This window comes from Etheostoma cragini, chromosome 21, assembly GCF_013103735.1.
Source record: "Etheostoma cragini isolate CJK2018 chromosome 21, CSU_Ecrag_1.0, whole genome shotgun sequence".
NCBI classification, from domain to species: Eukaryota; Metazoa; Chordata; class Actinopteri; order Perciformes; family Percidae; genus Etheostoma; species Etheostoma cragini.
In genome coordinates this window covers 13,278,479-13,304,543 of record NC_048427.1, presented here as the reverse complement: position 1 = coordinate 13,304,543, position 26,065 = coordinate 13,278,479, and the positions used below count along the sequence as shown (strand labels likewise).

General features: G+C 40.0%; 3 protein-coding genes across 8 annotated transcripts; all 3 read left to right on the top strand.

Annotated features, from left to right (window-relative positions):
* Window positions 1-1,075: 1,075 nt before the first annotated feature.
* On the top strand, window positions 1,076-3,603 carry pvalb3 (parvalbumin 3). The gene is made up of 5 exons (XM_034860391.1): window positions 1,076-1,267; window positions 1,756-1,829; window positions 2,325-2,457; window positions 2,934-3,043; window positions 3,155-3,603. Exons 2-5 carry the CDS (start codon window positions 1,769-1,771, stop codon window positions 3,178-3,180), a joined length of 330 nt encoding a protein of 109 aa, XP_034716282.1. The 5' UTR covers window positions 1,076-1,267; window positions 1,756-1,768; the 3' UTR covers window positions 3,181-3,603.
* Window positions 3,604-8,428: 4,825 nt separating this feature from the next.
* pvalb9 (parvalbumin 9) lies at window positions 8,429-12,482 on the top strand. Its single transcript, XM_034860692.1, has 5 exons — window positions 8,429-8,712; window positions 9,887-9,954; window positions 10,660-10,792; window positions 11,291-11,400; window positions 12,209-12,482. The coding sequence occupies exons 2-5, from the start codon at window positions 9,894-9,896 to the stop codon at window positions 12,232-12,234; spliced, it is 330 nt and encodes a 109-aa protein (XP_034716583.1). The 5' UTR covers window positions 8,429-8,712; window positions 9,887-9,893; the 3' UTR covers window positions 12,235-12,482.
* A 614-nt stretch (window positions 12,483-13,096) lies between these two features.
* Window positions 13,097-23,684, top strand: ccz1 (CCZ1 homolog, vacuolar protein trafficking and biogenesis associated). 6 transcript variants are annotated; one of them, XM_034860687.1, is made up of 18 exons: window positions 13,097-13,262; window positions 13,555-13,590; window positions 14,291-14,373; window positions 14,477-14,573; window positions 14,656-14,753; window positions 15,528-15,621; window positions 15,726-15,806; window positions 15,901-15,948; window positions 16,351-16,434; window positions 17,102-17,277; window positions 17,852-17,933; window positions 18,340-18,401; window positions 20,165-20,276; window positions 20,567-20,600; window positions 20,754-20,871; window positions 22,067-22,225; window positions 22,902-23,029; window positions 23,150-23,684. In XM_034860687.1, the coding sequence occupies exons 3-18, from the start codon at window positions 14,360-14,362 to the stop codon at window positions 23,203-23,205; spliced, it is 1,443 nt and encodes a 480-aa protein (XP_034716578.1). In that variant the 5' UTR covers window positions 13,097-13,262; window positions 13,555-13,590; window positions 14,291-14,359; the 3' UTR covers window positions 23,206-23,684. The 6 variants fall into 6 exon arrangements, with proteins under 6 accessions (XP_034716578.1, XP_034716581.1, XP_034716582.1 ...); XM_034860691.1 differs by having other exon boundaries at window positions 13,100-13,262; window positions 14,298-14,373; XM_034860690.1 differs by lacking the exon at window positions 13,555-13,590 and having other exon boundaries at window positions 13,099-13,262.
* The last annotated feature ends 2,381 nt before the right edge of the window (window positions 23,685-26,065 follow it).

The window sequence follows — 26,065 nt, the reverse complement described above, 5'->3', positions numbered from 1 at the left end:
TAACACTGAAGTGCTAAGATGATGATGGTGGCGATGGTATCAGTTTTTGGTGTTTCCTAAAATAGCATCACAAATAGTTTCATCGCCATAAGGAGAAATGGTCTGAATGGGTGTAAGAGATCCAAAAATAAACCTGGCTGACGGTGCTCCGCTGCATGTCAGTAGATTATGATTAAATGTGCTATTAAATGAAAGCATATCTATAAATCCCACTGGCTGTCCAATCGAACCCCTCCACTCTTTGGCCCTCTTTTAACGCCCTCTGACAAAGACTTGACATGAGGAAAAAATGCATTACACTTTGCAGAAAGTGACACTTTCTGCAAAGTGTAATGCATTTTTACTAAAAGTTATTTAGTAAAAATAAACTACACTTTCAAAGTGTAGTTTATTTTTACTAATTAGCTTTCTGCAGCTTTCACACATTCCATTATAATGAGCCAACCTCAAGAACCGAGAAATCTTCCCATCTGCTTAATAAAAAAACATACAAAGATTATAAAGACTTTTCGGTCACTTGAACGCCATTGCAGACATTTTACACATGCCAATTATGCACAGGGTTAGGGTTAAGGTTTTGACCCAAACTGTACTATTCAGAGACAGGTTAATCATCACAGGTGATGAAGTATGAGGTAGCTTGTGCTTTGCTACATAATCAATAAACCCTTCAATAAGCAATGCAATTTCTTTATTGAGGAACTCTAACATTATACCATAGAAGGCTTTTTTGGCCAAGATGGCAAACTGACATGTACACACGTACTTTATACACGTATTTCACGAAAATCACGAAATTTAAAAGTCACATTGGTAAATGTAATAAAATCCTCTCCATTGCTCATGAGAAAATGATTTGCATTACACTTTGAAATTTGTTATAGACAATATAAAAGTATACCTTATGCTTTACTCTGTGGCGCTATGCACAGTTTAACAGATCAAAACTACATGGCTACAGAGTGTGTTTCACTCAAATCAGCAGCGTATATTATTAGCCTTATGCAATATCAAGCACTTTTGCCTACACTTAGCCTACCATTTAAGCATCTTCATTTATGAGCATATAAATAGAACAGCTCTGTCTACTGGACACATTTTTCGACCGACTGCTTTGACTGCTTTGCACACAGTGTCCATTACATAGCCTATGCATCATATTTCGGCCCAGTGAAGGTATATAAGCCTGCAACAGCAGCTGAGGGGTTCACTGCAGTGAAAGGTTTCATCTGAGCAAATCCACTCTTGTCTTAGAGATAACCCTAAGGTGAGTTTCACTGAGGAGCTGCAGACCTTAAGGCAAATCTACTGCCTGACTCAAAGAGTTTTTCAGGGCTTCAACTTCTTGCAATGGGATATAAATCGAGGAAAGGGCCAGATTCTGAACATCTGAAGCTAAGGGTTTGGCTTTGGACCAACTAAGGAACCAAATGGGAAAAAATCTATTTGCCACCCAACCACAGATGCAAAGGATATTTGATATTTTGTCTTGCCTTGGTTTTGGGAAAATTGGACTACCTTTTCTGATCATTTGTACATTTTCTTTTGGGGCTCCCAGAGAGGAATACTCAAAGAGAGGAACTGTAAACACATATTGCATGAATGAAGATTACATGTAGCTCTTTAACTATGAATGCTGTTTTCTAAAGTGAAGTGAGGGAATTTAACATGCTTAGATTCAAAGTGAAAATTGCTTAATCCTGTCTGAATTGCTACAGCTGAACTAATGACTTGTCCTCTGCTCTCCTCCCTCAGTTAACTAAAAAAAATGGCATTGGCAGCATCTCTGAAGGAGGCTGACATCACTGCAGCCCTCGCAGCTTGCCAAGGTAAACCCCACCATTAACATGACACAGCATGCTTTATTGTATTTTGAGAAAGCCTAAATGCTAGCTATACATGCACAAAATCATTCTGTTTATCAGATCTGTTGTAAGTTTATAATTTGAACTCATTTTAGCTACTGCAGAATTCATTTGCTAATACAGAATCACATAACCAGATCATACTTGCAGCTAGTAGAAGGTGCACCTTGCATCTTTCCTGCATTTTAAACTGCAGGATTGTCTTTTTAAACACATCTTGCGGCTGGATCAATAGTGCAGCAAGCATGCAGAATGGGACTTTGATGCCATTTCCAAATGTCTTAGCATGTTTCAGTATAGCTACTGAAAACGAAGCTAAAATGCTGAATGACAGCCAGGGCAGAAGTTGGAGATGAATAGCAACCAACTGCCAGACCTTGCATACAAAGACCAGTGCAGCTGCAAAACACTGTTCAAATCTACAGTGTCTGATACGATCTCCTCTCTGTCTCCTCACAGCTGCTGACTCTTTCAAGCACAAGGACTTCTTTGCCAAGGTTGGCTTGACTGCCAAGAGCCCCGAGGACATCAAGAAGGCCTTCGCCGTCATTGACCAGGACAAGAGTGGCTTCATTGAGGAGGATGAGCTGAAGTAGGCACCATCTCTTAGATTTCACCACAAGCATCTCTGCGCCCTTGTAATGCAGGGATCATCTTTCTTTTGGACCACAGTGAATTCAGAATGATGTCAGAGCCCCGAAGCTTGAGAGAAGCTCGGGGCCACAGGGCATTCTCCTCGGGAGTAACTCAATGTCTGCTCTCTCCGGCAGTGTCTCAAGTTGTAGGGTGACATAGAGCAGAGGAAATACCAGAACAGACATAGCCAGCTTGGAATTGTGGGCCAAATTAAGTGCTTCTCATTGAGAAGCACTTAAATACTCACTGAACTGAATACAATAGGAAGAATATAATGAGTAGGCTTTGGAGATTTTCTGAAAAGATGACCTCTACAAAACTCTCAAAACCAATCGCTTCATGATCTTGCAGCACAAATATTTATAGGTCCAATTTCTGGTCTAAAAGCATATTTAGTGTAACACAGCATTTCTCTCTGATTGTCTTCTCCAGGCTGTTCCTGCAGAACTTCTCTGCCTCCGCCAGAGCTCTGACCGACGCTGAGACCAAGGCCTTCCTCAAGGCCGGTGACGTTGATGGTGACGGCATGATTGGAATGGATGGTGAGAAATTAAGAGAAACTTTCTCTGGAAGGAGATTCAGTGGCTGCAAATAAATGTGAAGCCTTCTAAAGATACTGAAGTAACTCTCACTCTTTCTTTGTCTCCCTGCAGAGTTTGCCACCATGGTCAAGGGTTAAATGAAGAAACTGACCAACATCCTATTTCACTACTCTAAAGGAACAACTTGAGCCAAGACAAACCCCTCCTCTCTTCTTCCTCTACTCTTCTCCCTCACTAATTTTCTCCCTTTCAGCCTCTACACACCACTTTTATACATTTGACTTTTCACCTCCTTACTGTAAACAAACTGCTCCCTCTCTCTCTCTCCCTCTCGCTCCCTCTCTCTCTCTTTCTGGCCATGTTCACCCCTTCTACTGTCCACGATGAATGTACCTGACTAAGTGTATAGCGTGGTGGTTGACTTGTGTCTTTCTCTCTCTCTCTCACTTCTGTCCTCATTTTACTATGTAAGTTTTTCTTACTGTGAGATCAGCGATGATGCACTTTTATGGGAAACGGACAGACGATGAGAAAATAATAAAGGTTCTTTTTCAATAACATCTGATCCTGGTCTTTAATACGGTTGTAAATCAGTAAATCGAAGTTACAAAACAAATTGTTTTGCCAGTAAACTGACCAAGAATTGGTCCCAACACTCCTAAAGTTTTACACCACAGAAGACAATTTTCCCTAAATGAACCTGGGAACATTAAACACATTCTACCAAGTAAATCTGATCAACCCTCCACATGACCTCGTTAGAATAAGTGATCTTTTAAGGAAAACTGAAGTGCATTTTTCATTAAAATGCCACTGAGGCCACAGCAATAATGTGAAATGCTAAACACTTAGCCAAAATGCTGATCTAATGTACTGGCTGCACAAGTGGAGAAAAGTCAAAGCTTCAGCAAAGCGACTCAGAACATCATACAGCAATGTTTATCTAAACTCTGCTCACATTAGCTAACATTGGCCACAATGAGCTATTGGTCACACACCAGTCATACCAGATCAAGTAGGGCTGCTGCAGCAAAATTACTGATGTGCTGAATTGCTGTTTGCTTATGCTTGCGAATTCAACTTTCAAGGAATGTGTTATTTCTTCCTTCAAAAGTTACATATTCTTACTTTCAAAGTTACCTTTTACCCTATCAACCACAGCCTGTTTATAAAGATGGATGACTCGTCTCCACCTCCTACCACTGTACGATCACAGCATCAATCATGACGTTTATCCTGCTTTTATATCATCAATCAACTAATTCAAAGTAAACTTATCAGAAAAAAAACACTTGAACATGCATCAGTGTGATCACTCAATGACAGAAACTCTCTTTGAAAAAAAAGTATTTGATGTGTCCTCTGACTTTTTTGTTTGGTCCGAGGCCCATCCGCTTCCAGGGAGGGGGGGTAGGACATTTACTACAGTCAGCCACTAGGGGGCAATAGAGATGTTTTGGCTTCATTTTTGAGAAGCTGTCAAGCCCTCCTTAGTGAACGGACTTTTTTGGAGGCATCCAGCTGTGGTGATGCAATATTAAATTAAAACACTGGAGATTTAAACTCTTAATCTAAACTCCCATAGAGAAACACACTCTTGCCCTACTTGATCCAGCTCTTTTCTCATACAGTAGCCTATGTGGTAAGCTTTGAATCCCCTGGGCCCAGTTAAAAAAAAAAAAGTAATCTGGATCGAATTGGTCCGGATTTGGAAATTCCATATTTTGCTATCCAGGATCACCTGCTCCACCTTACTTTTGTGTCGGTTTTTTAAAAGGAACATTGGATTGGACAACTGTGATCCTAATACCAAATTTCAGATTTACCAAATCCATTTTACCAGGACCTTAAACGGAACCAACACTGTGGCCTACTGGCTTGGCAAAGACCAACAGGTAGTCGAAATTCTGGTGGCCACAAACAGTAAACACTGCAACGAACAGAAACATTTTGCATTCCTTATTTTTTTTATAATGATAAATAACAAAACAAAAAACACATTATTCAATAATCCAAAATCATTTACAGGACAAATACCAGCTCATTCATTTAATAAACCCAAAGGGCAGTGTATGAGCCATTACAACACTTTTCTTTTGGTTATCTACCACGTTGGTTGTGTCACTTAATCTGCAGTTTTATGTTTGACCAGTGGGTGGAGCGTTGCCTGAGAAGGCATTAAATTAATCAGCCAAAGATACACAGGTGTGTGGAAAAACAGGGAAAGCGTACAGGTTTTCACTATGCCAATCGTTTCATGGTTTGAATTGTTGACAAGGAAAATGAATGGAACTAAACCAGAAATGAAATGGACTAATGCTTGTGCGACGGTGAGCAGGCCGTTAAGGAAAATAAATGGGTCACAGCACCGAAATGCAGCCAAATTGTGAACATTGATCATTGGCACGCAGAGCACAAGTCCAAGCAAGTTTTCCCCTGATTCCACCTCCTTGGCCTTATGTAGGAGTCGATAAAAGACTCTACAGGCAGGTTTGATCTTGATCAATTTAAATAGGATTACGTGGTCTTATTTTAGTTCGAAATCCCTCTTTTGCTTTTGAAAAACTAATTTCCAAGATTCGATCCAATCCGTGATCCAAAATCCCGCTGGAATACTTGGCGTGGAAATCCAGAGTTCTCACAAGAGCACAATTTGAATTTGCTCAGCGAGTTACTCTGGCATCGAGTAATGCTGCTCATTAACTATGCCCTTGTTGCCGATCTGCACCAATCACATTGATGTATCTGATGTAGGCGGGCAGAGGCAAACTACTCAGATTGAGCCAGTTGTTCAAAGGTAAACTGATCGGATTTTAGTCATTGGATTGGATCAAATCTTGAACATGTGTTATTCAAAAGGGAAAGAAGGAATCTGAAATTAGATTAGATCATGGAATCCAATCCTAGTTTTAATCTGGATCCAACCTTCAGTTTGTATTGTTCAAAACTTGTCAGTAGGATTTTTATAACTTTGATCCAAAAGAACAGGATTATCCTGATCCCAACAGGGGGTAGGATTTCAAGGTGGATTCCAAGAAGAAAATGCAGACATTTTTTATTTTTTATTTTTTATACTCTTTAATTTACAATTTGCACTTGACTTGTGTAACCGTTGTAACATTGATAAAGTAGATATAGTAGACATGGCCTATTAAGCTATTTAGTATAGTAAAGTAAAAATAAAATTAAAATTAAAATGATCTTGTCCCCATGAAACACTTTTCATTGTTCAAGTCCCCATTTTTTTCTCATTCATCCCCGTACATTAATTTCATAGAAACAATCATCAGAGATGAGCCTATCAAAAGTAATTTCTGGTCTCCCCTCCTCAGATGAATAAGAACCCTGAACATTCTTTATTTTGTTAACTATTGGACTTTTAGCCCTTTTTCAAGACATTATCATATTTGTTGTAACTCAGATGAGGGGTCTTAAAAGAGTTTATGAATGGAAGTGGATGGTTATGTTATTTTTGTGTTTTGTCTCAAAATAAGAAGCACTTACAGTGACCCCATGCTGGCTCTTCTACCTGTTCTTACATGGCTGGTAGCCCAGAATTGGGATATGTTGTCCTATTTAGAGCACTGGTAATCCGGATTTGGTCATCTTGAAAACTGTGAATCTGGATCAGGGTGATCCAGTCCAATGTTGCTTTGAAAAAACGGCATACAAGTCAGACAGAGTACTTGATCCTGAATAGCAAAAAAATGGGATTTCCAAACAGATTAAACGATGATTAGCCCCTGATGACAGTTGGCTTCGCTGGTAGCTAAGAGCATGAAGCTCTGCACGCATCACCCTGTGTGTTGTTGTGATTGGTTGCAGTATTATCTAATTGCGTGCAGTGAGATTTTCAAATGCTCGCCTTGTGCTGCCCTTCAAGATGGGCAACTTTCATTACTCAATGCGAGACCCTTAATCCTGTTGGATTTGGGTCTGGATTTCCAGGCTACCCTTCTGATGGGATCAAGATAATCCTGTTTTTTTTGGATCAAATAGATCCTAAACCAAGTTCAAAGTTTTGAAAAGGTTTGGGAAGGTTTGATCAAGATCAAATATAAAATCGGATTACACGGTCTGATCTTAGTTCAGAATCCCTCTTTTACTTTTGAAAAAAAAAAATCCAAGATTTTATCCAAGATTTTATCCAAGATTTTATCCAAGATTTTATCCAAGATTTTATCCAATCTGTGATCTGTAATCCCCAAATCTGGGCCTAGCATGTTGTGCCCTAAGTAAGGATGTCTCTGCATTATTGGGAAGCGGCCATAAGGTGGCGTCTCTGATCTGTCAATGAGTCACCAAAGGCTGCAGATGCTTGGAGGTTTTAGAGTGCAATACTTGGAAGCTTGGTGATACAGTAAATTTGTTTTCTAAACATATAAATTAAATAGTTCACTTTTTGTTAAATAGGTCTAGGCTATTACAAGTGGCTTTGAGACTAAGCCTACTGAAAATGCTATCGCTCACAAAGTGTGAAGTCAAAGCTTCACTGCATGTGAATAATGAGATGTATTCCCTTGGTTCTCATTACAAAACTCATCCCTCCCCTCTTAGTGCTGACTGCAGTCATCATCAGTTGTCATGGTGAACAGGTGCAAACCTTAAACAACTTTTCCTTTCTTATACCCCAGTCCCCACCTAACAACCCTCACCTATGTCAGGTGTGTGTGTGTTTGTTATTGCATCTCTGAATGAAAACCATCCCCATACATGCCCTTCTTACACATAAGCTTTAAGTGAATGAAAATGGGCCTACTTATGAGTAGGAGTCCTAAATGTTCATTTATCTTCAATTTCTTTGTACAGTAGTATTCACTTTTTACTGTCTCAATTAAAAGTTTGTATTTTAATTGTATTTTTTAGTTAAGCCCTTTGATTGAAAGTGCTCTATAAATAAATGTATTATTATTATTAGTAGAAGTAGTAGTATTATTATTGTCATTATTGTCATTATTATTATTACTTCTTACAAAATTTTTGTAATGCACAAAACAGCAGAGGTATGACTCAACAACTCAAATTATTTTAACTGAATGTCTTGTTGTTTTGGGTGTATTTCTCCTCCACGGTCACTGAAAAAGATTTTTAACGAAGTAGTTTAGACAGTTCTAGTTAGGTTCATATTCCATAAAGGTCCTTGTTTTTTCCACGTCCTAGTGACAAAATCATGTTATACATGATGTATGATGAGGATAACAACAAAACTATCTATGACCTGTTTCTGTGGTCACTTGAATTTGGGTGATTGTTCACTAGAACCAAATAAAGAAAAAGGGCTTGATTACATTTGTGCACCTGCAAAAGGAGAGAGAGAGAGTGAGAGTGAGAGAGAGAAAAAGGATGGAGAAAGGAAAAGGGAAAGGGAGGGGCGAGAAATGTAACACAGGGGAAAAGTTGATTGAACAAAACCACAGAAAGAGAGAACTGTGTACAGCGGATAAAAACTGTTTCGGTTCATTTGGCAGGTGAGCAGGTGAGAAACACGAGAAGGAGGCGGCTGGCCACGGGAACATTTGATCTGCAGACAGGGTTAAAACTCAGGCATCTTTCAGCGCATCCACCCCGCTGTATATATAAGCTTGAGCCAGCTGTCAGCGGGCACCACAAAGCCTTATCCATCTCCTGCTGCTTTGGACCGGGACGGAGAGGAAGTCGAGCCAACAGCGGTGAGTCCCACAGCTGCATGGGGGAAACAGGTGTTGGCCAGGTGGGCTACCTGCCTGCTCTGTGATGCTTTGCAGGAAGCTGACTGAGTAGTGGTCCCATAGCCTATTCTTTTGTTTTTCCTATTTGCATGGATTCTGTTTTTATAGACACGCTTACCCCTTCTGAAATTCTTTGTTAGGTGATTTACGGAAATATTCTGCTTGCAAATCCTCCCAACTGTCAACTTAAAGGACTAGGACTAAAAATATTTTCTTAAGCTGTTGGGTCCAAAATAAGATTTTTTTCCGGCTCACTAAACTTGTGTGCCTTTTAGGATATTCCCATGAAATGAAGAATAGAAAACATAACAAAAACACTATTTATAGAGACTCAAGATAATATTTAACTCTTTAGGCTTTTAGGGACTGTAGTAAAATTATTAGAGAGGTGACAGAGGTCAGAAAGGTTATGCATTTTCTTTTTCTGATGATGGACTTATGTTGTTTTCCTTTATTTTGGGACAAAGATATGTGTGCTTTACTCTAAGAAAAGGGGACTAAATGTTAATAACACTGTTGAGACTGTGCAGGGGTTCACCCGATCCCCATCCCCTTCCAACCCCAGTCATTTTTGCAGTCCCAAAGTGCCAATCATCTTGCACAGCCCAGTCAATCCAATTAATGTAATAACTTTAAAAGCAGCAAATAGCCTCAGTGATCTGGAGACCCCCAGGGGAAATCCAACCAGGAAGACGTACCAATAGATCATGACATAATATGAATTTATGAAATGGAACAGATGAAAACACTCTGGAGTAGCTTGGATGTTGACTTAGCTAAATGTAACTTTGTGGTTTCACTGAGTCTCTACATTTTCTTCAAACAACTTAAGCAATGATTTTTTTAGCCAAAGAATCATTAACCGGAGGAGTTCTGATGGGATCATGATATTAACCTAGATACATCTGCAAATACAAAAAAGGTTAATCTGGCAGGTCACAAAAACGATCTGGGAGCAAATCACAAAGACTGAAGGAGGTGAAGAAAATGTATCTGAAAGTGAGAGAGAGAGAGAGAGAGAGAGAGAGAGAGTCTGTGTGTGTGTGTGTGTGTGTGTGTGTGTGTGTGTGTGTGTGTGTGTGTGTGTATGTGTGTTAGTGTGATTATTTTACAAAGCTTATCTTTGACCCCACAGGACCAACATGTCACTCACCTCCATTCTTTCAGCTGAGGCCATTGAAAATGCTGTCAAGGACTGTCAAGGTATCATCTCCACACACACACACACACACACACACACACACACACACACACATACACACACACAGACACACACACAGACACCAGCCTTGACCTACCTTTCTATTTGAAACTCATTATTCATTTGAATGCCAGCAAGTCAAATTATTCAGAAAACCTTAGTTATCTATGCATGATCGTCATCATGATAATACCTTCATTCGAACAATAGCGTTATTAGCTTCAACTAATTCAATTCACACCTGATTATGATAAAATGCACAGTTGATCAATCAACATACTCTGTAATAATGTATAATCTGTGTTGCATTGAGTCACTCTCGGATCATCAAAACACTCTCCGACATAATCTTCTCTACAGCTGGCCAGCATCCTCCCCACTGAAGTAATACCTAGCTTTCACTGAATTTGAAAAGGGTTTCAATCACCTTGTCTGCTTTAGTGGAGGCATGTGTCTACTGGACTTGCTGTCCACTTTAATGACAACAGATAAAAAGAAACAAAAGGTGGAAATCGCCCAACTGGACAGAAGCCACATGCTGGTGTAATCACCACATCAGCTCCCAACCTGCTAAACCTCTTGGGTCAGCTCGATCAGCCCTAGTTCTTCTTCTTCTTCTTCTTCTTCTTCTTCTTATAGAATAATATACACTATATGTACATGGTTGGGTGTCAATGTAGGCCCATATGTGTGTTGTGTATTTCCAGCTCCGGAGACATTTTGCTACAAAAAGTTCTTCCAGCTGTGTGGCCTGTCCTCAAAGACGCCTCAGGAAGTCAAAGACGTCTTCCAGATACTTGATGAGGACAACAGCGGCTTCATTGAGGAGTCTGAGCTCAAGTGTGTGAAACAATGAGAGTTGGGATGTATTATCTAACAGTTTCCTCTGAGAAATATATATCAAACCTTTAACTTTGATTCCTTTTCCATGCATATACACCATTATCCAAACTGCAGCACTGCTGTAACTCAGTACAGTAATGCACTGGAAACCATCAAATATCTCCCTTTTCATACAAAAAGAACTACTTCAAGTAACAACATTTTCAGATAAATTCATCTGTGATGAGTTACAATGTGTGTGTGCGTGTCTGACAGAGAGATTTAGTAGAATAAATCACAGAAGTGTTATCGGGATGGCACCATTAAGCTGTCTCCGAATAATCCACAATGGTCAAAGTGTTATTATTGCATTTGTGTTATATAATTCACCCTGAGGGTCGCCTCAAGCCTTGCAATTTAGGAATTGGTGCGGCAATGTGTTTTTAACAGTGTACAATTGTCTCATATAGTAAAGTATGTGTGTGTGTGTGTGTGTGTGTGTGTGTGTGTGTCTAGGTACTTCCTGCAGAGGTTTGTCCCTGGTGCGCGGACACTGACCGAGGCAGAAATCAAGAACTTCATCTCAGCAGCTGATGACGACAGTGATGGCAAAATTGGAGCAGAGGGTTGGTATCTGATTTCTCAGATTGCATTCATACAAACTCATGATGTAGGCAGAAATGAGCTCATTGGTTGGACTAAATCTCAGTGGGTGTAGTCAGAAAAACTCGACAGAGAAGAGACAGCCATTAGTACAACTTAGTGGGGAAAGAATGCATCGTGGACATAACAAATTATTCCACAGACCATCTACATTTAAAGAAAGGGGTTACCTTGTAAAACCCCAGTTTGTAGCTGTACACTGCAGCACTCTTCCAATGTTGAAAAAATGTGGGGTTTCTGGGGAAAGGCAAGCTTGTTTACTCAATTTTAAATAGATTACTTCTGCCACTGGAAAGATTACATAGCCAGTTCTCTGTTAAATGAAATATAGTGAGACTTGGGAGATCTTGAATCACGCAGTTAAGCTTTTAAGTGATTTACTCCTCATGCTCAACGAACCCCAAAACAGTTGTATATTTAATTTCATCACTGTAGTCTGCCTCAGGTTTCTTTACTTACAGGCAACAGAGGACTGAACACAAGACTGACGAGCATAAGTTGCATTAGCAGGGCTCTTCATGTTTGGTTTAATTACATGTGCATCCATGAGAAAAGGTGGTGTTTTGTTACAATGTTGTGAGCTTCAGCATCAGATGCATAAGCATGTTGTTTCACTTTTACGAGTGTAGAAACCATTTGCATCGATACCAGAAGTTACGACCTCCAATGCGTGTCCCTGTTTCACCTATCGTCAAAATAATGAGCCCAGATTATGCTATAGCAATTTTGCAGATGATTTATAGCTATTTCAACATGCTTTTTTCCCTCTAGAGTTCCAGACCATGGTCCTGTCGTGAGATTGACAGATGATAATTGGTCCTTGAGTCCTCAGGTCTTCAGTCCTCTCCTCGCCCCTGGAGTCTTCTGATCCCAGCTTCCATTCCCAGTGATTTGCGCAAATAGTTTTTAAATTACCTTTTGTCCATTTAAAGACAACAGACTTTTTGGTGTTTTGTGTCTTTCCTCTATGTTGGTCCATGTTTTATTTTATGTGCACACAACACCTCTGTCAATAAATGTGAAAAATAAACACGTGTGGAAACAAAAGATCACATTTTTGTGTTTATCTCCTCTTAGAATATGTAAGATGGGTAAACAAATGCTATGAAAATGATTGCTCATATTATAATCTATTCATGTGCAACAATGATGCATGAATTTGCCATAAAAATGAAAGCTGACTGCAAACCCAATGAATGTCAGCAGGGAACAAAAGCATTTATCTCCATATAACAGTATTTGATTGTTACCTAAACATAGAACACAATGTTGCTCATCAAGATTATTTATACATATATAATATATATATGATTTGTTTATAAATAAATACTGTATATATAAATGGGATTGATGTGGAAGGACATGTGGTATAATTTAAACAAAGGAATGAATGTGGAGATTAAAGTAACAAATGTCTTCCAAAAGTATAGTATACGATCTGTCAACAAACAGCACAGGGTGCTTTCATTTTCCCCAATGTGGAGGAGGATCGAAGTGGATCTCAATTGATATTGAGACCAATTCGATGTTTAGCTGGGTGTGTACAATGAAGATTATAATACAGTACAGATTAAACCAAATATTATTGTATGAATCCACATCATTACAATCTACTTCCCAGTGTGGACTAGGAACCTTTATGGCTTCATACCGATTTTACCCGAACAATTGAACATGTGACACCGCGCTGTCAAAAGCAGGAAGTTAAGAATGTGAAGTATGATGCGGCATCTCCTCTCATTGATCTCATTTCCTCATTTATTAATTTTTTTTACGCAGTTTCTAACCACGAGCACCTGGGCGTGCTGAGTGTATGCTCTGTTAGGTGAGTATTACCGTTTGTTATCTGTTAGCGTCACGGTTCACTGAGTCTTCCTCCGCCTGGAACACAACTCTGCTGCTAGCAGAGCCAGCTAACGTTAACTAACTAGCTAGCTGCTCAAACTGACCTCACATCGCTGCTTGTTGACTTTCTAACAGTTTATGTTAAGAAGTTGTACTCGTGGACTTACAGAGCTCCCAGTTACCACGTGTCTATTATTATTATTATAAGTCATAATTTACAGAAACAGCGAGTGTGTAAACACATTGAGGGGTTTCTTGTCTCCGTTTTTTAGCTCACCTCGCAGACTTCACCATCTCAACGACAGCAGGTACGTTGCTAACTTTACAATAAAACAAGTGGACACAATGGCAGTGACAACATGTAAAACAAGTAGCAAAGAAACGTAGGCCCTAGACGCAAATGGGAAAGGTATCCAAGCATGGCTGTTCAAATACTGTAGCTAGGTAACTGAAGAAAAAAAACCAAAGCAAAGCATTAAAATGTCTATCCTATTATAATGCAATCATAAATCCCAAACGATTAACTTGGTTAAGTTACATTGCGTTTCCAGTTTATCAGACACACCTAGGTTCAACTATTTTGTTGATTTTTAGTTGATGATTTAAGAGCGAACCACATTACACTGCTCAACAGTAATTACATAGACACATTACATTAAAAATCACCCAGGATAAAAATCCAACGAGTCCATTGGGCCCTCTAGAAAAACACATATACCACAAGATAAATCAGAACCACAGGACAAGTGCAGACAATCAACATAAAAGCAGTCCAATACACCAGCCCTGCTATTAAACCTGATCCACCTATAATGGTTGATATGGGGGAACATACTACTGATGTGGCATATCAGATCTGACTGTACTTCCAACTGTGTGTGTGTGTGTGTGTGTGTGTGTGTGTGTGTGTGTGTGTGTGTGTGTGTGTGTGTGTGTGTGTGTGTGGACCCTTTCAGATTATTATCTCTAGATTTGTCATACTACAGAATGTGATGTACCTGTCTTCAGTCTTCAGGCACACGGCATGCTAACCAAACTGTCTTTGGAGCAACGGAAATCCAGACCAAAGTGACCCAAATGCTGATGATTAGGTAAAGCTGACATGAGTGTGATGATGAAAGGCTGACATTGATATCTGGAGAGCTTTAATCTGTTTATCTGTTTCTGTAAGCTTTCTCTTTGTGTCTGTTCCAGTCCCAGAATGGCCTCAGGAATGCAAGAGAAACAGTACACACCATCTCTTCTCAATTTCTTCATTTACAACCCCACATTTGGACCGCGGGAGGGAGAGGTGAGGTCGATTCCTTGATTAAAAAAAAAAAAAACGGAAAGAACGTTTTTCAGCTTTTAATTCAAGTTGTTGTTTTTTTAAGGAAGAGAAGAAGATCTTGTTTTACCACCCAAGTGAAGTGGAGAAGAACGAGAAGATACGGAATGTGGGCCTTTGTGAGGCCATTGTACAGTTCACCAGGTAAAGAGTTTAGTACTGTACTTGCAACAGAATCAGAGTATATCTACTGGGGCTGCACAATAAATCAGAAAGCAACTGGCACAACAAACACATGGCGAAAGGCTGTGACATATCACTAACTACACTCAGAGATTTTTTGTGTTGGTCGAAAGAAAATGTCAGTAGAAAACTGCACTTTAAAATGTAACTGTCATTCTTTTTTTTAACGTGGTGCCTTTTTATATTCAATTCGATATGCAATTTGTTCAATTAAACAATGTTGGAAATATTTTCTTTTAATTTGTTTTAAATTCAATTTATTGTATTTTAGCAGAATGCTGAAAGCTGCAAAAATGCAGAACTGAGTACACTTTAATATCTGTTTATTTACGACAAGTAATTGCAATATTCAACAATGTTATTGCATATTTTCCTCATATCGTGCAGCCCTGATATTTACAGCAGCATTTTCCCTACCATTGTTCTGACTGTGTGGATTTTAGTGTGTTTATTTAACCTTCTGGAGTCATGTTAAGACTTGAGGGCATGAATCTAAAAAGTGTCTTAAATAAAATGAATTTCATGACTCAGTTCGGCAAACTGTGTTATAGAAAACCAAAACGAAAGTGGTGTTTATTTTAACCTAAAGTATAACAGAATAGGGAAATGTTGCAATAGGTGGTCAGATGCACACTGATACAAATCTAATGTCTGTAAAAGCGCAAAGTGAAGTGGCTGATCATCCTGTTTGCGTGTGTCTCCTTTCTTTTCACGGTCATGTCTTCTATCTTCCAGGACGTTCTGTCCAACAAAACCAGCTAAATCCCTGCACACACAGAAGAACCGGCAGTTTTTCTTTGAGCCTGAGGACAATTTCTGGATAGTCATGGTATCTTAAAGGCTTACATGTCCTGTTACTTTGTTGACCATCTTTTGTAGCGTAGTGTAATAAAGCTAATCCGTTTTGATCTGCTGTTGAAACTCCTTTCCAAGGTGGTTCGAAACCCAATGATCGAGAAACCAAACAAAGATGGCAAACCTCCCACAATAGAATATCAGGAAGAGGAAATACTTGTGAGTACTGCGAGATACTCATTAACATCGGTATTTCTTTCACTGAATAGCGTCATTTTAAAGTTTCACTTACCATGCCCTTGTTCCTCTTTAGGACACTGTTTATGGTGCAGTAGTGAGGGAATGCTACAGCATGTACAAGGTGAGTTCCAATAGGATTTAGAATCTGTCATGCTTCATTTGTCAACATCATTTTCATTTTCCTCCTCCTCTAAAAGCAATTAAATTACACACCTACAGTTAGGCACGTATCATTAATCGTTATAAAATTGCAATCTCGATTTACCGTGTTCACGGTAAAAAAAAAAAAAAAAAAAAAATGTATGACTTTGATTCCCATTTAATTTTACGAGCCAACTGCATCACAAACGCTACTACTTCTTCTGTGAGTTTTAAACACAATGCTCTCCCTTCTCTTCATTGAAGCCTTTATGTTTAGAGGCTTGTGGATTGTGCCGGCCTACTAACAGTACTTCAAACTACCAATGTATAATCCACAAAGAAGTATCATCTTGTAACGCTGATTATTTTCTTTGTGCTGTAGCTCTTCAATGGTACGTTTGGCAGAGCAATGGAAGCCGGCGGAGTGGAGCTGCTCATTCAAAAGCTTGAAAAGTTCTTCTACAGGGTAAAAAACTCAACTGTCCATGATATCCTTATAGTGGATAGGTTTTTCTGTTATATAATATCATTAGTTTTTCTTTGCGCACATAGCTTATATTGACCTTGCTTTGACAGTAGGATTCATTTAAATGTACACACACATAGTTAATAGGGAGTCAGTTGAGCCTGAAAGTCAGTTTTGTTTTTTTAGAAGGGCTGGTCCCCACTGACAGTAGCGGGATGTTCTTTCTTTGTAAATACTCACTGGGGAACGCTGTTGAAGAGATGTTTGCAGTCATGCCTCCTTTAGTTCTGCCTACACTAGCTGGCTTCACCTCATGCTACAGTCACCTCACTGGTGACTCCTGGCATTAGGCAAAATAATAAAGAATTAATTTCTAAATAAGAAACACCCTCCTTAAGTTAACACAGGCCTCCCTCTCCACTATGTAACCCAAAGACAGAGAAGAAAGCGAGAGGCTGGTGGTGTCAGGTAGCCGGTTGAATGTCAGGGGGACGTGAGCGTCTCCATAGAGCATCAGTTGGAGTTTCTTAATCCTCTGTCTTTATTGCACTGTAAGCAAGCACCTTCTAGGCAGGTAAACTAACCCCTTTCTCCTTTCCTTCTCCCGTGTCTCTGGGCTGTCTCCTGTTATTTATCGGCATGTTTGTGCGTCCGCGTGTGTTTCCAGTATCTGCAGACTCTCCACTTGCAGTCCTGTGACTTGCTGGACGTATTCGGAGGCATCAGCTTCTTCCCTCTGGACAAGATGACCTACCTGAAGATCCAGTCCTTCGTCAACAGAGTGGAGGAGAGCCTCAGTCTCATCAAATACACAGCCTTCCTGTATAACGACCAGCTTATCTGGTACGGAATGAACACTGTCCAAACTTTGTGTGTGCTCAGCCTTCAAAATCCACCTGTGGTTTTCTAATTCTATGCGTTAATCTAGGCCACAACCTCATGACACGCATTTGCAACCATACACCAATATCAAATCCCAGCATTGACATCTATGCACAAATCATGCACGGTACACAGATGTGGCTTTAAACACAATCTGTAATCATCTTTCCAGTGAAAGTGCTCCCTGCCATATCACTTGCCTTTAATTGCACTGACATCCACCTGGCCCGGTGTGTAAGCACAGGGGATTACTCGGCTCCTAATGAAATGACTCGAGAGCGATGTGATCTTTCATTGTGAACTGTCACTAGACAAACAAGACAACGGAAGAGCCGTTAAATTAGTGTCCAGCTCAAGCAGTATTGCTCTGGAGTATTTATTGAAGCATAATTAGAGGCAAGGGACACTAATCTGTGTCAATATCTAGCCCGTGATGTGTTACACACTGAAATATACCAGACACAGCCACACCTTTTTGGTTTTGCTTTTTGGCAGGGTATGTTGTAAAGGGGTCATTTTGTGCTTGGGTTTGCAGGAGCGGACTGGAACAAGATGACATGAGGATCCTGTACAAGTACCTGACTACCTCGCTGTTCCCAAGACATTCTGAACCAGAGGTAAGGAGGCGGGGGTGCACAAGGGACAGATAGTAGCGGAAGGAATAATGGGAGTCACATTAAGGGGAGAAAGAAACAAAGGAGGAGGGAATATTTGTATAGGACAGGGAGAAGATCCTCACCTTTGCTGCCTTTCATTCCCCCTCTCTCTACCCTTTCATGTCTTTAGCTGTTCCGTCAAAAATAAAGGCTGAAAATGCCCATAAAAATAATCTTAAAAAAGAGAACAGAGTGTTTACTCCAAATATGATGTTTCTTTTTTATATGAGAATGCAATGTGATCATTTTGAACAGTTATGATCCAGACAGAGCAAACAAGAACAGTGACCTGAATATGAGCTGTGGATATTATTTTTCCTCAAACCCTTCCTCCTGCTTGTCTCTCTGTTGACTTCTCTCCCTTTAGTTGGCTGGCAGGGACTCTCCTCTGAGGCCGGAGGTCGCCGGGAATCTGTTGCACTATGGGAGGTAAGTCTCTGGTCCCGTGTTATGTGTACATACTTCCTTTGTTGAGGGTTGGGTTAAAACCCGAGTCAGGGGAATTAAGTTAATTGGCGCGTCAACAGAGCCAGAGCGACTATCGCTGCACCTTTTGGGGATTCAGTTTCCGTGCACATATGTAACTAGAGAAAGTTTGCTGTCTGACCAAACTTGGATCTGCACGATGCTTGAAGTGACTTGTTTCTGCAGGTGAAGTGGAGCTGCTGCAGTAGTCCAAGTCTGACTCCTGGTGACCTGTCATGAGACAGGAAACACAGCTTTACACCTCTAACACACTACAATTTAAAAAAACACATTTGATAAAGGCCAAAAAAATTGAGTCAACTATAGTAAAGTAAAATATGAAAAGAAAAGATCCATGCAGGTAAAGCTACACGGGAGAGTCACTTTCAATAACACATAGTGATTCCACATCCCTGGACTCCAAAGTATAACCAGGACAACAGAGAATTCCTTGTTCAATTTGTATTCTTATCTTTTAGATCAGTCATAATGGAGTTATGGCTCTATAGCCTGTGACCCTTTTTTATATATATATATATATATATATACAGTATATATATATATATATAAAAAACTGACATTCTTTTATGTTTAGCATGTTAATTGCTTGATTAGGTTCACTTTATGGTGCCCATTGTGACACCGTCAAGCCAAACCTTCCACCTTGAGCTACACTCAGGTCCATTACATAAAAAAATGACAAAGGGCCTGACTTCCTTGTAGTTTGCTGTATTATTCAGGATCTCAGGATGCATCTAAAGCTGAAAAGCATATGTCACTTAGCTGAACGGCAGAAAATGACTTGATTTTAATACTGATGATTTACTAGTCTTCAATCACGACATATTTAATGTCTCTGGTTTTGTTATTGTTGGTTAGACTAAACAACACATTTGAACACTTGGAAACTTTGATTTCAAATTGTACCCTATTTTGTAACATTTAGTAGATGAAACACGAGTAATTGATAAATTGAGAACATAATCAGCAAATTAAATGATAATGAAAGTAAGCCACAGAAGAAATAAGTTTTAGGCCTTTCCCTTAGTGGTCACCAGATTATTGATAATCTTTTGGAAAAAAATTAAAAAATGTTCATGAATTCCAGCATATTATTAGCAAACATAAATCAGCCTATTTTGTGAAAAGCATTAATGATGTGCTTAGTAGCCTATAAGTAAGGTAGTCACTAAGTTAGCCACCCACAGATCCAGTTCATCCTGAGGACTCCTTGTGCCACATGTGTGTTTAACGTTAAAACATGATTTATAAAATCCTGCCAACAATTTGTTGTCTTAATAGCCTAGTATCTTTTACACTAAAAAGGTATAAAGGCTTTAGGCCGCCCACACGTTATTATTTTACACAATCTATGTAGTAGGGGGTCCCTGCTCAGCCTCCCTTTCCGTTAATGGGTCCTTGTCTTTAAAAAGGTTGAAGACTCCTGGTACATAACATTTAATTCACTTTTCTGAAATTTGCTGAGTGCATCTCTAAAGGGGATAAACTTTTTATTTTAATTCCCTGATGGTCTCTCCTCTAACACCACTACCAGGACAAGCTTTTTCACTTCCACTCAGGCTCTTTTTTTTTTCCTTTTCTTTTTTTACATCGTTACTAGCATCACAGCCTTTCAGGGTCCTAGTGAGCCTCTCAGATCCCTCCTTTTTACTTTGACACTCCTCCTTTGAATATTTACTGAGCCACATTCTCCTTTGTCCCTCCAGGTTTTTGACAGGACCTACCAATCTTAAAGATCCGGAAGCCAAATTCCGATTTCCTAAAATATTTGTCAGCACAGAGGATGGCTATGAGGAGCTGCATCTGATTGTTTACAAGGTAAAGTAAATATGATCTGCTATTTCGTGACAGTCTACAGGCTTAACCATTCATACGGGAGTTTTTTAATGTATTAAAATAGCAGGGAAGTTGTTATTCATTTTTTAGAATGATTTTTATAATCTGTGATTTATATTGCACTGCTCTTTCAAACAATATGGATTTGGGGGATTAGACAGCAAAATTTTAAAATGATGAAGTGCATCCCACGCCCATCATCACATTAAGGTCATGTCTAACCTGTGTGACCCTGATACTGCATTTACCTGCACTGATCTGCTCTTTTCCAGGCCATGAGTGCTGCAGCTTGTTTTATGATCAGCGGTAAGTGTGCACCGTCATCTCCTGTACTTACAGTCAAGGATGCCGTTAACTTTCACTTCATTTCCCTGTATTTAGACCATTCCTAAAATATAACTTTTTCTTCAGCTCACGTCCCATAACGACTGACTTTATCTCTCCTGCGTCTCTTTGCAGCCTCCGTGGAGCTGACGAGGGACTTCTGTGAACAGCTCGACGGCCTGGTGGGCCCTCAGCTAACTTTACTGGCATCTGACATATGTGAACAGTTCACAGTTAACCGCAGGATATCAGGGTCAGTTGAGAATCCCCCCCCCCCCCCCCCCCCCCCCCCCCCCCCCCCACACACACACACACACACACACACACACACACACACACACTTTCCTAACTAACAACTCACCGCCCCACTGTGAAGATAACTTATTAAACCAATAGCTCACAGCAGACCGTGGAATATTGCAGTTATAAATATTTAAAATATATATATTCAGCCTGACCATTTATTTTAGGAGAGAATGTCAGTGAAATCCATGACTTCTTTCTGTCAGTATCATCTTGTCGTTTGAAAACATGCATTGCCTTAATCAAAGGTTTAGTGCTGCTTATTACAGTAGCCATGTTGTTGGTCATCAGTTTACAGTTAACCCTTTTGAAGGAACTCTGCCTGGCTGTCAGCATTAGTACCATAGTACAGCGACACTACTACCACTGGATAACATTGGGGCACTACATAGGGGTAACTCAAGCAGGGGAGCTTTAAAGTCTGGCAACCTGGCCCGCTCTCCTTTAACCCCGGCAGTAGCATCAGATACATCCTCGCCTGAAATCCAAGATCTTGTACAGCTGTACATAAAATAAATAACTTTATAGGGGTCATATTATGCATTTTGGCTTTTTCCCTTTCCTTTATTGGGTTACATTTCTTTTTTGTGCACGTTATAAGTTTACAAAGGGAAAAAGCCCAAAGTCCCCCCCCCCCCAAAGGGACTAACCATCTCCAACAGAAAACACTGTTCACCAACTGCTCCAAACTGCTCTAGTGTAGTGCAGCTTTTACTTCCGTAATGTACGTGAGTCACTCTCTAACAGGTTCTAGCTGCTACCGTAGCACGCCCTCCTGCTCTGCTCCTGACTGGCTAGTAGTCCTTACCTAGCTAAGGCACATGTGCAACTCCCAAAACAGATGGAATAGTAGTGAGATGCCTCACTCTGTAGATAAGACGGAGAGCTCAACACACAGGGTGAAAAGAGGAGCTGCAGCTATGTGCAGTACAATAAAAATATGTTGTTTCCTGTAAATTAAACCATGTAAACCTATTCTGATACAAACTCTAAACACAATTATGAACCTGAAAATGAGCATAATATGAGCACTTTAAAGCAATATGTAGCATCCAAAAGGGAAGGAAGGTGCTTGTTTCTTTCTTCACTTTAAATCATTTTTTAATTTTTTAATGTATCTCTTCTTTAATTCTGGGTCCATTCAGGCCAGAGAAGGAGCCCCAGTTTAAGTTCATCTACTTTAACCACATGAACCTGGCGGAGAAGAGCACCATCCACATGAGGAAGACTGCCAGTGTTTGCCTCACCTCTGTCCACCCTGACCTCATGAAGATCCTTGGAGACATCAACTGTGACTTCGCCAGGTACAGCTGTCCCTGTTTTTATATTGATCTTTACCGAATGCCTCCATACAAGAGTTTGTTGGCCAACTGAGTAGAAGTAGAATTGATTTTGTAAACTCTCTTAAGTTGCGCAGTATTTTCACATTTCACAAAGCCAGGAAAGAATGTGTGAAATTACAATTTCTCAATCTCATCCCCACAGCACCGCAGTGTCATATTCATCCATAAATGTGATGCTCCTGATAACTTTGTAAACTCACACTCTTTTAAAGCAGTCATGAGACTATGGTCATGTGAGAGTCCCATTTTCAGTACATGTGGAACATACAGTTGCATCAACATTCATAGCATTCATCCCAGTATCAATATCACTTCCTCTTTTACTGCAGATGTTGTGAAGGTTTACCGCACAGTCCAAACATACAGTGATATTTAATTATTAAATATTAGGTAATTCATTGAAGTATGTATGTTTATGCGTTTTCATTTTGTAGAATTGTAGTATTTGAAGAACCTGTGTCATTTCTGACACAAACCAAAGAAATATTAAACTATAGGATACTTTTAATGACATTTAGGTTTTTTTGTAAGTAAATACGTAATCTTGGAAGAATTTTCCTCATATCCAAAGAACCGTCTGTAAATTTGATGGTTGCCTCTTTTTTGTGGTGCTTGGTTCTATCTATCTGCCTCCCAGGGTTGATGAGGATGAAGAAATCATCGTAAAGGCTATGACGGACTACTGGGTAGTCGGCAAGAAGTCAGACCAGAGAGAACTGTATGTGATCCTCAATCAGAAGAACGCCAACCTGATCGAAGTAAACGGTATGTCTTCACCACCTGGCGATGAGTAAATCTGTGTCATTACCGCCACAGTAGACCATCTGCCTTCATACTTAATCTCTGCTTCGCCCTTAATGCCCCTTTGTCTTTTCTTCGCTACAGAGGAGGTTAAGAGGCTTTGTGCGACGCAGTTCAACAACATTTTCTTCTTGGATTGATGGAGATGACAGACTGGGACTGTTTCACCACACTAAAAACTGTCAGTGTAGCAGGATATCATGACAGCATCAGCGTAATGCAATAATTGCATTGTAAAATAAAACAGTTAAAAGCTTTCTCACCAAGTTTTTTTTTTTTTTTTTTTTTTGACCCCTTAAAAATTGTAATTATCTCTTGTAATTAAGTGTAAATCCACATTTTTAATGTACATGTACTTTTATTTTATATCATTTTCTTTGTACATACTTGTAGATTTTTGTTCACTGTCAATTTGGATTTCTTTCAAAACCATTTGTTTGTCTTTTTTAATGAACACATCACGACAATGTCTCAAATTAATTTAAAAACTGACCCACAGAACAGTTTACTCCTAGTTCCTTTGATGATCACTGATACTTTTCAAATAAGATGGCATGTCAAAAGTATTGTGGTCTGTAAACCACTGCGCTAACTTTAAATAAATCAAGAAGTAGTTTTACTCGGTGTAATGTATTTTTTGTTGGAAGATGCATATCAAGTAAAAGCTTTGGGCCACCTTCCAAATGGCAAAATCAGAGATCATGTTTATCTGAAATCTATGAGTCACATTTTCAGATCACAAGAATAAAAGTGTACATTATTTCTGTGGCAGTTTTTGTTCAAATTAGGACAACATATATTTTGTAGGCCTGCTTTTGTTGTGGAATTACTTTAAAGGAATTGTAAAATAGACACAACAATATTGTTTCATAGCATTAATTTCTGCATAAAAAAAACTAATTTGAACATGCCAGGAAATGAATTATAGATACTTATTATGTCAGGGTCAGTGAATATTGAAATATTTTGTCAAAGTCGAAACATACAAAGAGATCGAAATTACGTTTCCCTCTATCCCACGGTGAAGACAAGACATATTTAACCAACTAAGTCCACGGACAAACATAACATTCAAGTAAACAATATAAAAAGTAAAAATAAAAAGACACATACAAAGAGAAAAATAAGAGCAGCAAAATTTGAGTTAAAAAATTTGCAATTATGCATACAATAGACAGTTAATATAGTATAATAGTATAATAGTGCTACAAGTCAGGTGGGAGCATAGTGGTGCCAGTTTTGTAAGTGCAGCAGAAATGTGTTCCAAAGTGTTTTCAGGACAACAGGACAACAACAGGTTGCAAAGTGTGCAAGTGTACAAGTGGAGTAGTGCAAATGGAATAGTGCAAGGTAGCCATTTTGGGTCCAAAGTCATGGATGTTATGTAACTGAGGGGAGAGGGGGGAGCTCAGTTTTGTGGGAGCTAAATTTGGCTGGCATCTAGCCCTAGGAGCCCAGAATTCTAGCAGTACCCCCAGTATACCCGTTTGATGTGTTTTCACAATGGCAGAATCAGCTTTATTTGCCAGGTACAAGGACACTTACGAAGAATCTTTCTTTGGAGCGTCTTTGCTCACGATGTGCTTACACATACAAAACAACCAAAACAAAATATACGGACAATATATACACAATGTATTCATGCTCTAAACAGAAAAAATATAGAGGCATGAGTGCAATGAAGAGTTCAATAAAAAGTTATTTAAATGTGGAGTGTAGTGCAAAGGATACTTGGATAAATAGCAATTCTTATTTTACAGTATGAACAGTATAAACGTTATGAAGAGTTCTGAAATAGGAAATGAGAATGATGAATAAATAACAAATAATAAGTGAGATGTGAGAATGGGAATGATGAGTATTACTAAATAAGTGGAATAATAAGTGGAACCAGTAACCAGGTGCTGTAGATGCAGTGTTACTGGGTTACTGACTGGAATTGAACCTGACACTGTGGGTCAGAAGTCAGCTGTTCATCAGAGAGATGGCTTGTGGGTAGAAACTTTTCCTGAGTCTGTTGGTTTTGGCGGACAGTGCTCTGTAGCACCTTCCAGAGGGGAGAAGCTGGAACAGGTTGTGTCCGGCGTGAGTTGGGTCTGCAGTGATGGTTCCTGCCCGTTTCCTGAATCTGGAAGCGCATAAGTCATGAACGGAGGGCAGGTGGGCACCGATGATCTTTTCTGCTATCCTAACTGTCCGGCTCCTGTCCTTTTTGGTGGCAGATCCAAACCAGACAGTGATGGACGTGCAGAGGACAGACTGGACGATGGCTGTGTTGAAGTGGACCAGCAGCTCCTTAAGGCAGGTTGAGCTTCCTGAGCTGGCGCAGGAAGTAGATCCTCTGCTGGGACTTTTTGATGATGTTGTCTGTATTGGGCTCCCACTTCAATTCCTGGGATATAGTGGATCCCAGAAACCTGAAGGATTCCACAGCAGACACAGGGCTGTTAAGGATGGTGATGGGGGGTAAGACTGTCTTTAGGCCGACTCATCACCGTTCCGGATGAGGCCGATAACCGCTGTGTTGTCAGCAAACTTCAGGAGTTTAACAGATGGGTCTCCTGAGGTGCAGTCATTGGAGTGGAGGGAGAAAAGCAGTGGGGAGAGCACACACCCCTGGGGGGCGCCAGTGCTGATAGTCTGCATGCTGAATGTGATGTTCTCCAGCCTCATCTGCTGACTCCTGTCAGTCAGGAAGTTTGTGATCCACTGACAGGTGGAGGCTGGTACAGTGAGCTGGGAGAGTTTGGTGCTGAGGATGTCCGGGATGATGGTGTTGAACGCCGAGCTGAAGTCCACGAACAGGATCCTTGCATAAGCCCCTGGAGAGTCAAGGTGTGTCAGGATGTAATGCAGTCCCAAGTTGACTGCATCATCCAGCGACCTGTTAGCCCTGTCGGAAGACTGCAGGGCGTCCAGCAGGGGGACTGTGATGTCCTTCAGGTGGGCCAACACCAGTCTTTCAAAGGACTTCATGACTACAGATGTCAGGGCGACAGG